Genomic DNA, 18,335 nt, shown 5'->3' on the forward strand with positions numbered 1-18,335 from the left:
GTTGGGAACCCCTATTCTAAGAAATACCTCCTTCTCCTTCTAGTTTCTGCAACCTCAGTTCAACAAAGTAGATTATTTTTATCTTTCAGAAGGATATTTGCTGTTGTCAGAATTGTTGTGCTTAATTCTGTAGCATATACTGTAGATAAAAATAGATAAAAATGGTTTTTGCCTATTAAATTGTATCAAAGAGGTCTCCATGACAATTCAAGGTTGAAGCATCCCATCTCATAAACAATAGTGAGAAAGTTATTGCAAACTATCAGTAAAAATGTAGATTATATAATTCTATGTCTCTGTTTATGCAGCCTAGAACTGTGTTTGGCTTTTTTGGCAGCTGCGACACACATCCCAAATCCAAAGTAGCTCTACAATCTTTAATTGATTTTTGATTATGTAACACCAAGTTGTTGTCAACGTTTAGAAATCACATAAACTTATTTTTTCCAGAATGTCCTTATCCTGGCCCTTCATGTCACCCAGTGGTGTTCCCATAGCTTCTGTAATCAAGTTTGTCCTCCTTGTTGCCTAGCTTTTCTTTTCTTTTTATTTCTATTATTCTCAAGGGAGCCATGACATAATGTGTTCAAAATGTGACAATTTGTGCTATGATTAATTTGTTTGTTCGCCTCTCTGTCCAAACTATTTTCAAGAATTTTCTGCACCATCAAAATTTACAAACATCAATACTTTTTCTATCCTGCATAATATATATGTTGCTTTTTTAATCACTTAAGCGAAAATAACAATTATTTCTGTGTGAAACTGAAGGGAGAGAGGTCACAATTGTCAGTATTTCCAGTCAGATCTAATGTTGATGAATCCTTAAAACATCAAAATTAGTTAATTATACGTAACAATGTGCTATTAAAAGAGCCAGTTACATAGGCTAGTCATTGTTTTGGGTGATAAGTTGTAGAAACAAAAGGATGCCAGTGTTGATATCTGAGCATAATTATCCTGAACTCCACAGCAGTGAAACCTCTTAGGTTTGTCCAGATAATTATATTCAACTATAGTTGAGTATAGTTTCTTTGCTAAAGGTGGTAATTTCCTAATCAGTTTATCATTAGAGAGGCTTGAAACAGCTTGCCTTCTGGCTTATTCTGTTCAATTGATTTTCCTTTGGCTCTTTGCTAAGACTGGCAAATTTAACTAATTTCACTTAAAAGAATCTGTAGACTACAGTGTACTTCCAATCTTGATTCCTTTCTATGTTCAAGAATTGTGATTGGTATGATACAATAATGACATTTCAAATAATGTTGAAAAGTGACAGCAGGCAATTCTACTTAAATAGAACAATCCAATGTCTGAAAGCAGGTCAGGAATCAGGTCATATAGAATACAGTGAAACTTGGTGCTAATCAGATATTGATATATAGTCATAGAAGAACATTCATTAACTTTCTAGAGTGAAAGATAATGAATAAAACATTTAAATACTGTTTGGAAAGTTCATTGAGTGGTATGTTTTTCTTCTCTAATGTGCCATACTGGCTTGTGATCCAGTAATTTCTTCAGGGCCAGTTTGGTGCAATGGTTAAGGCATCAAACTAGAAGCCAGCTGGTGAGTCACATCTTGGGCACAAAGCCAACCAGGTTATCTTGAGCCAGTTGCAGACTCGCAGCAGACTAGGAAGAAGGCAATGATAAACCACGTCTGAAAAGCCTTGCCAAGAAAACTGTAGGAACTGGTCCAGGCAGTTTCCAGGAGTTAAAAACTGATTCAAAGGCACACATGAACACAAAGATTTTTCTCATAATGTTTCCAATAATGTGAAGCAGAAAAGTAGATTTTTAGCGGGCCCTGACATGGCGTTATATTATTTTGAGGGCGTTCCCTCCACCTGGTTAACTTTTGTAGTCTTCTGAATTTTTTAATTTTGTTTTTTTCACTTTTAACCTGTACGTTTTAACCTCGTTCTTAAACCTATTTTTAACTGAGCTTCTAGGCATGGGTTCCTATTGCCCAGATTTTAATGGGTGGGTATATAAATGTTTTAAATAAATAAATATTGTGAAAAGGGTATATATTCCTGCTACTGAAACTTGATAGTTTATTGTGTTTTCATCCTGCCTCTGGCTTTTAATACCTTCATTTTCCTCTTGAAGGTATTGTCAGAGCACAGAATTATTGTACAACAGATATTATTAACTCTGCATACTACTGACAAATGTGCATTTGCCACATTGTGTGCTGACTGCATTTTCTGTACTGACTTTGAGGACAATTTAATGTAGATCATTACTAGAAGCCAAATATTCCTGCCTAGGAATGGTCCTAGTTCACATGGCAGGACAGTTGAAGCTAGCCAAAATCAATCTAGGTCACTGTTGCTGTTATGATTATATCTTGTTACAAAGGAAGCTGGAACTTTTATTTTTTGAAAGACTGTAATCCGGTTCTCATAATTGGAAGTTATTCTGCACAAGCAAACTGTGCATTTGATTATCTTCAAGATAATTTGTTTTGTCAAGCTGCTTGTCTCTGGCTGTAATAGGAATACAGTTTTCGGAAGTCTAAATTAGTGTGGTAATTACCTGCTTCGAGTTATGAAGAATTCTAGTGCCAACCTATCACACTTGCACAATAAACAAATTGTAAAAGATTAAGAGTCCCCAACAATATCAAGAAAATATTTTAATGTGTGTATCAGGGTTAATTGTTGTCTACATGTATGCAAGTTCCACTGTCACATAATTTCTAATAATGTATTTATTGGACTAATCCCAGAGAGGTTCTTTATGTGCTAGGTGTCCATATTGAACTCCTTTCAAAGTTTAAAATAACTTTTTTTTTCAATTTGCTTGCTTTAGAAACTCTTTTGAAGTGTCTCTGAATATCTTTTTTTTTATTGAAAAAGTTTTATACAAACAAATTTTCCCCCTTTTTACCCCCCCCGCCATATAATGTAAATCACATACAAATACTGTACCTCCTCCCCTCCCCCATCTTAAAATAGATTTCTCATTCAAATATTGTACCCCCTCACCGCCCAACAATCATAATATAAGTTTCTCTTAAAGTAACAATAACCCATTAACCCCATCTTCTAAATTAATTAAACATATATAAATCATAATATAGGTTTGTCTTAAAGTAGCAATGTCTCATTAATCCCATCTTCTAGATTAATTATGCATATATATTTCCCCACCCTCCACCCTAACCCTCCCCCACCTCCCAATCAAACCCATGCCCCTGACTTCCGCTATACACCACTCTAACAATTCCAAGCATCCCATGTATTATTTACTCTGATCATCTGTCAATCTAAACATTCTTACCTAAACGCTACATAGCACTTCCTAGTCTGATATTTATTCTGTATGCAATCAATCCATTTTACCCATTCCTGTGTATAATTCTCCTGCTTCTGACCTTTTAAGAAAGCTGAAATTTTTGCCATTTCGGCGAACCCCGCCACTTTCTGAATCCATTGATCGATTGTCGGTAAAAAATCTTTTTTCCAGTGTTGCGCAAGTGTCTCTGAATATCTTATATTGAAGAAGAAAAGGTGTAGAAATGCAGACATAGTTGGGAAAGAACAGCTTCTGAAGCAGCTATAAAAAGCCTGGAAAAATTGCAGATGCTTTGATTATTTGAAAATAGATGGTTGTCACATATTTATGAATGTTCTTTTTAAGTCATTGCATAATCCTAGTATTATAAGTGCACACATGATTTTTATATTTCTTCCTCTTTTGTTCCAGGTGCATTTTGCTTCCACTTCTGGGAGCTAAGAGCCCCCAACAAAGTTACTTTCTCTTGGTGGATTCTGTGGATGAGGGGTGCAATATTGCTGAAGGTGATCAGACATCTACATGCTTATCTGGAACCATAGCTGAGCTTCTAGCTACTCACTATGAATTTTTCCCCCCATGGTTGCTGCTTCTCTGTTCTGCTCGAAAGCAGAATAAAACTGTCACAAAATTGTTTACAGGTAAGTACATGTTTTAATGACATAGCAGTTATTTCTCATTTGTACAGTGTTTTAAGAGGATTATATAAGAAGCAATATACAGTATTTTTATACTGTATAAAAATTTGAAAAATATACCATTAGCTTATATGAACAATCTATATTCTCGCAATGTGTACATGTTTTCTTGGATGTATATACTTCAGATGTAACAACAGGTAGCACACCTGACTGACCTTATTGTTTGTTGACAAAAAGAACTTAAATGGGTTCAGACGTGGTTACAACAACTGCATTGCTTAGGAACCAAAATTATAATCCTAACTAGGACATAATTTACAAGTAATTAGTCAAGGACTACCTGCATTTGGAAGGTACCAGGTTTAAGAATGGTGGTGCATATATTTGTGTCTCTTTCTCTCTCCCCCAACTCCCCTGTCATTCTCCTGCTATTGTTCCTGAGATTTTTCTTAAATGTAAAGAAGTGTAAGCAGTGGGTTTCCAGCTTGCCTACAAAGCTGCTTATTTTAAGAAAAGGACTTCAGAAGAATCTATTTTTTAAAATAAAAAAGGCAAATTACTAGGGCAATTGATATGTTTATTTTCCTATATTAATGACACATCTAATGCCCAATTGTCACCAATATTAACTTCTGGTAAAAAAAAAAAAGTTTGTGTGTTGGGGTTGAAGGAATCTAACTCCAGTAGAGAAGAAAACATTGAAATAACTTCGTGTGGCAGACATAATAATTAACATTTGGAACAAAGCACTCAGGAATTTATTTTGTTTTGTGTTGCATTTGTTTCTTTGTTGCATTTTTACAGAATTATTTTTTCTATCCTCAGAGCACAAGTTCACAAGTTGAAATGAATGAATCACAATTAAATTTCTAAAACAATAAAATGTATAGGTCCAGGTTTCAGATAGGTTGATTTAGATAATAAAAGAAGAGAGAGAGAGGGAGCATCTGGCAATCTCACTTTACTTGAATTGCTTTACAATCACGTAGTAGAAATCATGGAATCTAAACAAAATTTTGCATAATCATGTCTTGGTGTATGTGTATATATCAGTGATGGCGAACCTTTTTTGGCTCGCGTGCGACAAGTGGGGGGAGCGCAGGGGGGTTGATTGCGGGCGTGCCGCACCCATAATGCAACGCGTGACCCCCCCCCCATTTTTACATGTTTTTTTGCCCTCCCCAGGCTCCAGGGGCTTTATAGGAGCCTGGGGAGGGCGAAAAGAGCCTCCCCCGACCCCCCCCCCGGAGGCCCTCCGGAGGCTCCAGGGACTATCCGGAGGATTCCCTGAAGCCTTCGGAGCACTTAAAACCACCCTCCGGGCAAACCGGAAGTGACTTCCGGGTTGCTCGGAGGGTCGTTTTAAGTGCTCCGAAGGCATCAGGGAAGCCTCGGACGGTCACTGAAGCCTTCGGAGCGCTTAAAACTACCCTCCGAGCAAACCGGAAGTGACTTCCGGGTTGCTCGGAGGGTCGTTTTAAGCGCTCCGAAGGCATCAGGGAAGCCTCGGACAGTCCCTGAAGCCTTTGGAGCGCTTAAAACCACCCTCCGAGCAAACCGGAAGTGACTTCCAGGTTGCTCGGAGGGTCGTTTTAAGCGCTCCAAAGGCATCAGGGAAGCCTCGGGTGGTCCCTGAAGCCTTCGGAGCGCTAAAAACCACCCTCCGAACAAACCGGTTTGCTCGGAGGGTGGTTTTAAGCATCCCGAAGGCTTCAGGGACGGTCCCTGAAGCCTCTGGTGGGGGGGGCGGGGGAGGCTCTTTTCGCCCTCCCCAGGCCTCTATAAAGCCTTTGGAGCCTGGGTAAGGTGAAAAATAGCTTTTAAAAAGGTGAACTCAGCTGGCCAGCGCGCGCATGCGCGCTGTCAGCTGACAGGGCAGCGCCTCGCGTGCCCTGACAAATGGCTCCGCGTGCCACTTGTGGCACGCGTGCCATAGGTTCACCATCACGGGTATATATGTATATGGTTAAACAAGATTTTCCTTAAAACTATCTGCAGCTATTTTAGCTTTTCCTCAATGATGAATTGTAAGAGTGAACATACAAAGCTATGCAACGTGGTCATTGATGCTCCCTGTTTTACCTTTACTATTTGTCACTATTTCATAACTTTCTTACCTTACCCTACTTCATTATTACACAGAAATAATGCTTACACATATATACATCTGTTCTCAAATATGATACAAAATCCTCAATTTTCTAGAAATCTAGAATATGTCAATTTAATTGCAGAAGATGATAAAGTCAGTCCAGTGGCAGGCAGTAGTTCAGGGGATCACCAAGAGTCAACCACATACACGCACAGAGATAAGTAGGTCACAGATAAGTTGAGAAACAAGACAAAATAATAATAATAAAGAAATTGAGTCAAGATGTGATACAAAAGGAAGAATAAAAATTGGCAACTTATTGCTATAGTAAAGGAGCCAGAAAATCCAAACCTCAAAATGAGATGAGACTAATAAACACTCTATAAAGTACTGAAACAATGAAGATCACCAAACTGAGATTAAAAGACAAAAATTTTTTAGCTGATTTTGAGAAAGAATTAGAACAAGGTGTGAAACTGTGTTGTGTGGAACAGATGTGGACTTCCTCTCCCTAGAGCAGGGGTGTCCAAACTTGGGAACTTTAAGACTTGTGGACTTCAACTCCCAGAATTCCCCAGCCTGGCTGGGGAATTCTGGGAGTTGAAGTCCACAAGTCTTAAAGTTCCCAAGTTTGGACACCCCTGCCCTAGAGGATTAGTGATTATAGACTTTATTAAAGAACCAAACTTTAGGAACAGATTTCCACTTTTGAAATCCTTACATTTACACTCACCTTTTTTTTAAAAACCTATGCTATGAAGCATTCACTTTGCATAACTGCATCCATTTACTGTAGCTTGCATAGCAAGTAGCATCCTATATTTAAACTTTATTAAATGAAAAACCACAACTTTGTGGTAATAAATGTTTGCTTGTAGACAACCATACGGCCCAACTTTACATTAGAAAATTCAAGGAAGTGACTTTCCTTACCTTAGACTTGTATTCTAAATTCAATGCCATCTCTATCATGTCAGATTAAATTTGCTTTATATCTGACATTTCTTCAATAACGTGTTTTGGACATAGTCTGTTCAGAGAAACAGACAGGTTGATATTGTGGCTACCATTTTCTGATTCTATTTTGTCTCCTCTATTTTTCTTGTCATAAGCATCTTGTAGGAAATTCTCTATCTAAAACTTTGAATCTCACCTAGTGTACAGTTCCTGAAATCATAAAATTATGTTGTGTCATATAAAAACCAAAACAGGATTATTTTCCATAAGAAATTGTTTGTAATTTATAATTAATTCCAAAATCTCACAGTAAGTTTCAATATTTCAATTTTATCTGGACCCTTAGCCAATTTATAACTTTTAAAGATCAAAATCTTATTTAGTTTTTTTGCTGTTTACATCAGACTTTAAATTATTAAACTTATCATTAGTTTTCTTTCATTCAGGAATGAATAGATTCACCAGGTGTTTTCAAAACCTGTCATTCACAAGTTCTCTACTAGCTCACAAGTAGTTAATGAGTTATTTATGAAAGTGATTAGAAAGTGAGACTTGCATCCTTTCAAGATCTCCATTGTGGTTGCAACAAGATTGCAAACAAAATCCCAGGCAAGCAAAATTGTGGGATGCATCACTAAAGGGATCACTAGCAGCAAAAAAAGGAGGTCCCTGCTATATAGAGATTTAGTTAGACCCCATTTGGAATGGAGACCTCACTTTAAAAAAATAATAATAATCAGGCTGAATGAGCCCAGTGATGGGCAACAAGAATGGCGAAAATCTCAGGGACAAAATATATCAGGAGAGATTGGAGGAACTAAATATGTACACCCTGGAGAATAAAAGAGAAAGTGGGGGGCATGACTGAAACATTTTATATTTCTAGATATAAGAAGAGACTCTAGAAAGAGTGCAGAGAAGAGCAACAAAGATGATTAGGGGACTGGAGACTAAAACATATGAAGAACGGTTTCAGGAACTAGGTATGTCTAGCTTAAGAGAAAGAAGGACTAGGGGAGACATGATAGCAGTATTCCAATATCTCAGGGGTTGCCACAAAGAAAAGGGAGTCAAACTATTCTCCAAGGCACCTGAGGGTAGAACAAGAAGTAATGGGTGAAAACTAATCAAGGAGAGAAGCAACTTAGAACTGAGGAGAAACTTCCTGACAGTTAGAACAATTAATCAGTGGAACAGCTTGCCTCCAGAAGTTGTGAATGCCCCAACACTGGAAGTCTTTAAGAAGATGTTGGATAGCCATCTGTCTGAAACGGTATAGGGTTTCCTGCCTAGGCAGGGGGTTGGACTAGAAGACCTCCAAGGTCCCTTCCAACTCTACTATTGTATTGTATTGTATATTAAGAGTATGAATAAGGTTCTAGGAGGCTTCGATATTAAGCAAAAATTAAGAACATGGTTTAACCACAAGCTGACAGGAGGGAAATTCAAAAATAATGTTAGACAGTATTAGTTCACAGAAAGAGTATCGGAAGCTTGGACCTAACTTTCATCAAAGGTAGTGGATCAGTTAACAGTAACTGAGTTTAAACACGCATGTCCATTATTTGACAAAATATTTTAAAAATTCAAAGGGCAGATTCGATAGATCACTAAGTCTATGTCTGCCATCAGTTTTCTAAGTTTCTATGTTTCTGTAGTTAAATCCGTTTTTCCCAGAGCTCAAATCCATGGAAACCTGTTGTCCACAGCACATTTAGGCAATCTCCTGTCTTCTCCTTATCCTTCCATCATCTCCTTATCTACAATAGTTCAAAAGAACTGATCTACTCACTAATTCCATGGTCTTAATCACAGGAAGAGCAACCTTCAGTTCACTACACGAAACCTAGAAGTTTCAACACTTTGGGTTTTTTGAAAAGTAGTTTAGTTTTTGGAATCATTAAGACAAAATTAGAAAAAACTGAGCAGCCTACAAATTTTTGTTTTTCCAAAACTAAATTGTAGACTGTCGTTCTGTAAAAATCAGTCATATCTTGGGGGCGGGGGAGGAGTAAGGCCTCTATCCAGCCTTAAAAAGCCTTTTCTACACAAAGTTTGACCAGTGTTGCAACATTTACAACACAGATTCAGGCATCTTCACAGCAAGTTCATGTATTACAATTGTTTCGTTGAGATATAAAGAGATTCATCTCTGAGTAATGGTTCAATTTTCCTAAACACCAAATGTTAGGCAGACCTTGAAAAGAAAAAGAGAAATTAAAACTTAAAATCCTTCCCAATCATACATAAAGAGGATATAGATAACATCATAGTAATTGCATAATTTTGGCTGATAGGATTGTTAATTATATTAGTGTCTTATAGTTATAGAAACAAAATCTAATATCAGCAATAATTTTGCAATTATTGTAAAGTGATGGAAGCACAGGCATGGATGACAAAATCAATCCATGGCATCTCAGTCTAACTTACTTTAGGAATGGGAAAGCATTCTTTATTATCATACAATACAATAGTAGAGTTGGAAGGGACCTTGGAGGTCTTCTAGTCCAACCCCCTGCCTAGGCAGGAAACCCTATACCATTTCAGACAGATGGCTATCCAACATCTTCTTAAAGACTTCCAGTGTTGGGGCATTCACAACTTCTGGAGGCAAGCTGTTCCACTGATTAATTGTTCTCACTGTCAGGAAATTTCTCCTCAGTTCTAAGATGCTTCTCGCCTTGATTAGTTTCCACCCATTGCTTCTTGTTCTAGTCTCAGGTGCTTTGGAGAATAGTTTGACTTCCTCTTCTTTGTGGCAACCCCTGAGATATTGGAACACTGTTATCATGTCTCCCCCAGTCCTTCTTTCTCTTAAGATAACATACCCAGTTCCTGCAAATCATGATATTGCCTACTTGGTTGTTTGCTTGCAGACATTTTATTACCCAAGCTCAGAGTGCATTAAGGCTCCACATTCTCCTTTATGTTCACATTGGGGAATAATCTCCCCATAGAAGTAAAACAAGGGTATAAAACATTTTGCCTCAATAGTTATCTGTCAAAATTTCCAGCTACCTTATAAATTATGACTGTATTACTTTAACCAATTATTGATAGCTTTTGTTATTTTTATTGTAAACCAATGAGATTGAATAAAAAGAAATAGATAAATTCTTTTCAGGTTGAAAAAGAAACATTACATTATATTAAGCTCAAAAGAACAGATTAAGGCTTGGGATGATTTTACCTATATTGTTGTCAAAGCAGTTTTACACAGAACTTTGGGATATATATGTAGCACTATTCTATATTTTAGAATAGTTTCATTCAAAGTCAAACTGAATTTGTATGCAATTTGTATATGTATGCATAAGTAAAAGTTTCACTTGTTAATTCATTTACATAAATAAATGTTTATTTATTTACAGACATATATGTATGTGTTTATATCAACATACATACACATATTGATACAAAATATTTTTTCAGTTTTTGAATGTTAATTATTAAAGTATTTGATTTTAAAGCAATTGCAATATTTCAAGAGTTATTAAAATGTCACCTATGCATCAAGAGTACATGAGCAGCATTGTATTTAGTTTTGTTGAAAGGGCATTGATCTTAACTTGAAATCAAATTAAGGGCAGGGAAATGAAAGTATTATTCAAAAGGATAGTATTGAAACTTTGTTCCCAGAGCTCACAAAACCAGTAGAATCTCTGAAATATTATGCCTTGAGAAAAATAAGACATAAATATATATTTAAAACTAGAGAGCAGAAAACGGTAAGATCCTGTTTTATTTTATATTGTTACGTATAAAGGATGATGCATAAGCTTGATGATGTCCTTGTCAGAATGTTTTGAGGAAAACCAATATGTATTTCAGCCTAAATAGCTTAAAGGAAAAGGGTCCAAAGCTACTCTTCAGTTATCTGCCTCAGCAATTATCTACTGAGGCAGATCTGTGAACCCAGAGATCTCAAGAGCAAGTGTGTCACAGAGTACAGACTTATTTTACAAAGAAGATAGTTATGTACAGATTCTCAAACATTCATATGGAAATGCAAATTCCACCTACCAAAAATCTGTCTGGTTTCTGCATACTCTCTTATCTTGAAGTAAAGACTAAAATCATTTAAGGCCCTTTGACTTTTTTTTCTTGTTGATCTCTCCTTTGAACTTTTATTATTTCAGTCTAGTGACTCCATCCCAGGTTTAAATTAGACTGAATTAGACTAGAATATGTTATCAGCAAATATGTTTGCCTGAAGAGCAAGGAATGCTGCTTAAAGACACGCATATACAGAAGAAACTAATGGCATCTTGCTTCACTTAATTACTATTTGGGGAAAGTTGTACTTATTATTACCAGATTATAGCTAAGCTGTGGCGCAGAGTTAATATATACAAAAAGGAAGCAAATCCCCCAGGAACTTTTCAAAATTTATCTCGTAATGTAATAGACTTCAATATTCGGTACTCCAAAGTATGTAGCGAGTCTGTATCAGGTATTTGCACCTGTCTCAAATCCAATGGGCAAATGCAAGTTTTTAAGAACTGATTGTTTCTTTCTGTACCACATATAGAGTATAATTGTTCAATAATACATAATGTACCACATATAGAGTATAATTGTTCAATAATACATAGTGTGCCATATGTGTTTATATGTGAACTAGGGCTATGCTACACACACTGACAGAAAAATACTTTAAAGCAGATTTATTAAGCCCTCTGGATAATGCTTTAGCACAGCAGTCCCCAATCTTTACGCCTTGATGGTCGGGGCGGGGGGCAGCCCACACAAGCAGAGGGACGGTATGCATGCTCATGCAAGTCAAGCTGTGTGTGCATTCGCCAGCCAGGTGCTTTCACGGCCTGGTGCAAACAGGCCATGGACCAGTAGTGGACCGGATTTGGGGGACCCCTGATTTAGCATTTCAAGGAGAGGTGTTTCATTCAAGCCATTATATTTTGTGAAGCACTTCACACAAATTCATTCAAAATTCTTAACTAAATTGAATATAATCTGTACAAATTCAGTTTCCAAATCTCATTGAAATTTTATCAGCAGCCTTTAATTTCTTGTTGTTTAAGTGTTGACAATTACATGTAGCATTTTAAAAGAGGCTAAATACAAAAATAATAAATTATTCTACTATAGTGCATACAGATATTCTTATGTTTGGGCTCTGATTACATTAGTACTGCAGAAAAAAATCTATCTTCGAATCTCTTCCATATACTTACCTGCAAGTTTGTGCATGTATATATGAGGAAGAGACTTAAATATATACACAGACTTGAAATGGACAATTAAACCATAGATTTATTATTTACAGGTACTTGTACAACTGCAAGAAGTCTGTGGTTTGACTTTTGTTAAAATGATATTGTTAAAAGGATTTGATTGTCCAGTTAATGTTTAGTTAGTGATTATTAATTTATTTTGAAAAGATATACACAAACTGCTAATATACCTAATACTATTGCAATCAACTTAGCTTGGTGATGCAAATTATTCATATTTACAACACTGGAACATTGTTCATCATTTAGATTACAAATGTAAAAGATGCATTGAGTGAAGGACAGATATGAAGTATGTTAGTGATGGAAAAAGCAAACACATTGAAGATAATAAAATGTACTGTTACAGCATAGTATTGCTAATTTAATAGGAACAGCTGTGTTTGTGTGTGTGTGTGTGTGTGTGTGTGTGTGTGTGTGCGCGCACGTGTTTGGCATCTTTAAAAGATCTGTTGTATCTCTAAAAGCTTTATGCCAGAGTGAATTGTTAACTTTGAAGGAACCAATGTTTGGTATTAACGTTTCTGCCACATTAAAGACTAAAATATCAGAGACAAAATATTAATTTCAAGATTCACAAGATACCGGAATCTACATTTGGCATAGATTTGTTGATATAATCAACAAATATATATTGAACCCTGGTGGTGCAGTGGTTAAAGTGCAGTATTGAAGGCAAATTCTGCACACAGAGCCTGAATTTTGATCCTGACTGGGATCTAGGTTGATTTAGCCTTCCAAAGTCTGTAAAATGGCCTAGATTTGGGGGGCGGATATGCAAATAATAATAATAATAATAATAATAATAATAATAATAATAATAATAATAATAATAATAATAATAATAATAATAATAATTTGAATTTATTAGCCGCTCCCTTTCCAGACAGGACTTTAGAAATAATGTTTCTAAATTGTAAACTGCACAGACAGTGCTATTAAGTACTATGGGGTAGTATATAACTATTGCTATTGCTATAATTGGTTGCTATAATTTTACTTAATAAATCAAAGAAATCAGTTTTGGAGCTTCTATTTGGAAGAAGTTGATGTACTGTAAGAAAAATCTGAACAATGCAGAATTTGCATTGTGAAATAGACCAGAATGTAAGAGTGTATTTTCACATGTTGTTTTGATCACTATTGTTAAAAAGATAATGTTATTTATCTCTTTTACGTGAATGTAGTTAATAAGGAGATATATTCAATAGAAATTGCAAGAAAATTGTAACACTTCTAAAAGTAATGCCAAATTCAAAGCCATCATTTGAATGACACAAGAAGTTTCAGTTTCAGTTTTCAGTTTATTAAATTTATAAACCGCCCCCTCTCCCCGAAGGGACTCGGGGCGGTGTACAGACAAAAATAAAATATACAATAGACAACAAAAATACAAAACCCCAGACAAAACAAGTTAAACACACAGTCTGTACAATAGTCATGAACTAACTGATAATTAAAACCAATTAAAACCAATTAAAATACCCCAGAATTTAAAATTTTAAAATGCCAGCCAGGAAGGTCAGGATTAGGTTATACTTATGATTGCGATTGGGCCAGGCCAGCTAATTGGAACAGGTGGGTCTTGAGTTTCTTACGGAAGGAGCGGAGATCAGCAGTAATTCTAATATCGGGGGGGGGGGGAGGTCGTTCCAGAGAGTTGGGCCCATCACAGAGAAGGCCCTACTCCTGGGCACCGCCCGCCCGCATTGCTTAGCGGATGGTACCCGGAGGAGTCCCTCTCTGTGGGAGCGAATTGGTCGCAGGGATGTGTGGGGTAGGATGCGATCCCACAAATAACTAGGTCCTGAGCCATGGAGCGCTTTAAAGGTGATAATCAACACCTTGAAACGCACCCGAAAAGCCACAGGTAGCCAGTGCAGCTCGCGCATGAGCGGTGTTATATGGGAGTACCTAGTACTCCCCATAATTGTCCGCGCGGCTGCAGAAAAAAAGGTATGTATCTCTGCATGAGATTGAGCTGATAAAAGAATGTTCTAGTAATATAAATAAACTTTATTTTAAGGAAGTTTCCAGACTGATATCTTTCCAAGGTCATGTGTGCTGAATTGGAATCCCTATATTGTACCAGTTGATGACACTTATTGAGCATAGTGTCAAATAAAAAATCAAAAGTATTATTTTAAAAAATAATAATTTATTTATAGTAAATTTACAAAAATAAAATAAAAATATAGAACTACAAATCAACAAAACATTAAAAACACTAGTTTTTATAATATTTCTCAGTTAATAGTTCTACTTGGAACCGAAATCTCCATCATTAACAATGTGCCCATAAAGCACAATGTCCTTTGGCCATGCCACTGTGTGGTTTTTAGTGCTGCTGTTAACTGAATTCCACAACGTCATTAAGTGTGACATCACATGGTCATATTCACAATCTCTTGCCAGCTACCCCATTGAATTTGCTAGTAGGAAGCCAGCAGTCACAAATGGAAATCTTATGATTGCAATTATGACATTCTGCAATGTCATAATTGCAAAGACTACTTGTTCTGCCCATTCAATGCCATCATCAATTTTAACAGTAAATGAATGAGTGGTCATTAAGTGAAGGCTATCAGCATTATACTTGTGCACATTTAGAAACAATTTCAGACAATGAATCAGAGTGATCTAAAAGCCTTATGAAGAACTGTGGCTTCAGCCAAAGTGAAACTAATTGCTCAACCCCAAAGCAGTTAATGCATTATACTGGAGAGTGTTAAAATTGAGAAGGTTCTTGTACCCATAAAATCATATTAATGGCATCACAATCAAGCCTGCATTAGAGATTACAAAGGCTGGATTTGTACAGAACAAAAAAAAAAGTATTGGAGTCTATTGGAGCTCTAATAGCAATAAGCCATTTGTTTATATGTTAGATTTTCTCTAGGATTTCAGGGGCATATTCTCTTTTAATTTTCCACGCAATGACTGTCCTATATAGAAAGTTGAATGGAAAGGTAGTTACCGATCCATAGCCCTACAGTGAGCTTTCCTATGAAGGTAAATATTTCGAATATTAACCTGTAAGCTAGAACTGATTTGCAGCCCAAGTGAACATGCACGGAACACAAGGTAGCCTGGAATATCTTGCACATTGCTTACTAACTAACTAGAAGCCACCTGCATCATTAAAACTTGTGAATTTAGATTCAAAAGCAGTTATCTGTTGGGCACATTAAAGTAATTTCGATGCAAATTTACTAAATGAGAAATGATTCCATCCCAGTGCAATGTTCACTAACTTGTATTATTTTTCTGTTCTACTTTTAGCTATATCCAACTACCCATTGACAGATTTAAATTAAGCATATGATTATACTGTGGCCTTGCCAAGCATTTCCTGAATACAGGCTGGTCAGGGCTTAGCGAAAGTTAAAACAATAGTGCTATGTTGGACAAATCTTATTTCATAAATATAATTTGAAGGACAGAGTTGAGGGTCATTTTATGAACTGAAAAATGCAAAGTCATTCTCTTTTGATGTGAGTTTTATCTGGCAATCACTCTTACGATCTGATCAAAATCTGATTTAGATTTTGTTCATGTATTCTTAAGAATTTTATCAGTGACCACAAACCAAAGCAATTTTAACAAATTAGAATGTAGCTAGATGATCCATAGATTATTATTCCATTTACTATTTTCTTATTTGGCATTGCAGAAATGTTGAAGCCTTTGTGAATAATAAATCACCAAACAGCTGTTTCATCAGCACCTGGTCTTAATTATTTTAGCATCATTATGTTATACTAAAGGGCTAGTGCTTTTGCATATAGATCTGTAATTATGATTTTAATTACTCTCCACATCTGTAACTTCTAATGAATGATCAGGATTCAGAATAAAATGCTATAAGCAATTTTTTGTGTATATTCAAAAGAATTTTATCTATAATCTGTCCATATGAATTTCATAATGCAAAATAAGCTAGAGACTTTAGCCTGAATAAAAGAAAAACCTACAGGTGGCAAAGGTTGAACAATGCATCATTAAAGTTGGGAATAATTTAAATCAAACCTTCATTTCCAGGTTTACAGGCTTTAGCTTTAGTATTCACAAGTTGTTCATTTCTTTAAAAAAAAGTATCCTAACTATTACATAGATGTTGTTATGTCTTGGTAGTTGCATGGCAATTAGATGGTTATATTAGCAGTTCTGTCTCAGCAGCTTCCTTTAGGTTGATTAATTGAAATGTATATATTTATTCAATTCAATGAATAAAGAAGATTTGAGTTCAGGATAGAAAAAATTAAAGTCCTTAGCAGTTCTTTAAAGTAGATAAATACAACCTCAAATAAACAGCAACACATAGCATGTGTCATTATTTATTTTACAAAAAAAGCCAAAATGGAGAAACCATGTGTTTAAAAATGAAGTACACCTTGTGATTCAATAGCCTGTAGAACCACTTTTAGCAGCAAAAAGTTGAAGTGTTTCTTGTGTGACATTATTAATCTCTCACATTGTTGTGGAGGAATTTGGGACTACTTTTCTTTATAATACTTCTTCAATTCATTCAGGTTTGTGGGCATTTGTTTATGTACAGGTCTCTTGCAGTCCCACCACAGCATTTCAATTGGGCTGAGCTTTGGAGTTTGACTGGGCTATTGCAAGACCTTGCTTTTCTTTTTCAGCCATTCTGTTGTAGATTTGCTTGTGTCTTGGGATCATTGCCTTGTTGTATGACCCCTTAGCTCAGACAGATGGCCTCACATTTGATTCTAGAATATAGAGACATTTATGGTATACAGAAGAGTTCAGGGTCAACTCAATGACTGCAAAGTGCCCAGGTCAGGTGACTGCAAAACAAGCCCAAATTATCACCCCTTAACCACCATGCTTGATGGTTGGTATGAGATGTTTGTGTTGATATGCTGTGCTTGATTTTTGCCAAACATGGCACTATGCATTATAGCCAAACATCTCCACTTTGGACACGTCTATTTAAAGGACATCGTTCCAGAACTCTTGTGATTTGTTCAGATGTAACTTTGCAAATCTGAGCTGTGCTGTCATGTTCTTTTTAGAAGAGGCTTTCTCCTGGCAACCTTTCTAAACAAATTATAATTGTTCAGTCTTTTTCTAATTATTCTGTCATGAATTTCAACATTTAACCTGATTATTGAGGCATGTAGACTGTGAGATGTAACTGTTGCATTGTTGTTGTTGTTGTTGTTGTTGTTGCAATTTCTCTGAGCATTGCAAGGTCTGACCTTGGGGTGAATTTGCCATCAATGAACAAATAAATGTAAAACAAAATCAAAGGAACAATTGGTGGTAAAGGACATAATTATCAATGGTTTTATTATTTATAGTTATCTGAAAAATGTAAAAGGTAACAAAATATATAGTACTGAGCATTATTAAACTTATTTGAAACACAATTGTGTACAAATAATGAACATGTGATTGTTAACATGTATATACTTTTTTAAAATTCAAAACAGAAAAAAGAACATATTAGGAATGTATGATAAAGTGGAAAAAGTTTTGCTATAGTATACCAAGTAGAGCAATGGAAAAATACATGGTTGAAAGGAATGAAATCACACTGTGTTATATAACCTTAAATACAACTTTTAAATGATATATCATTAGTATATATTAATAGGGAATTAGTATATATTTTAAAAGGGCACTTCAAATTCCTGTTGTAAATATGAATAACAATAGGAGAAATTTTATCATATTCAGTGGACATGGGCAAAGCTAGAAAATTTTGGGTGCAAAAACATACAATGATTCAGATAATGCTAATTATTATAATTCAACTAAAACCAGAACTTCTTCCTTTGGGATGTTCGATAAGCAGGTAGAAATTAAGTCATGGAAAATTGTTTCTATATATGATAACTGCATTGACATTATTGTTATGCAAAAAGATGGGAAGATTTGGCAATACTTATTATAGAGGATTGATGATCCAACTTGATGAAATGATTTGTTTGATTACAATATCCATAGTTATTCATGACTGAAAACTGTTATATTAAGAGTCAATATGTAAAAAATGAATATGATTTTGATTAGATACAATAGATTGTAGAAAGAAAAGAGTCATAACTTTAG

The 18,335-nt window shown here is 35.7% G+C and overlaps 1 protein-coding gene across 5 annotated transcripts in view; it reads left to right on the forward strand.

The window, feature by feature from the left end:
- ANKRD50 (ankyrin repeat domain containing 50) overlaps positions 1-18,335 on the forward strand; it is a 51,011-nt gene that overhangs the window by 22,072 nt on the left and 10,604 nt on the right. For all 5 annotated transcript variants that reach the window (XM_081960028.1, XM_081960031.1, XM_081960030.1 and 2 more), the window contains exon 3: positions 3,718-3,947. In XM_081960028.1, the coding sequence (XP_081816154.1) occupies positions 3,718-3,947 (230 nt within the window). The remainder of the gene's footprint in view (positions 1-3,717; positions 3,948-18,335) is intronic.

This window comes from Natrix helvetica (genome assembly GCF_964273705.1).
Source record: "Natrix helvetica genome assembly, chromosome: 7".
NCBI classification, from domain to species: Eukaryota; Metazoa; Chordata; class Lepidosauria; order Squamata; family Natricidae; genus Natrix; species Natrix helvetica.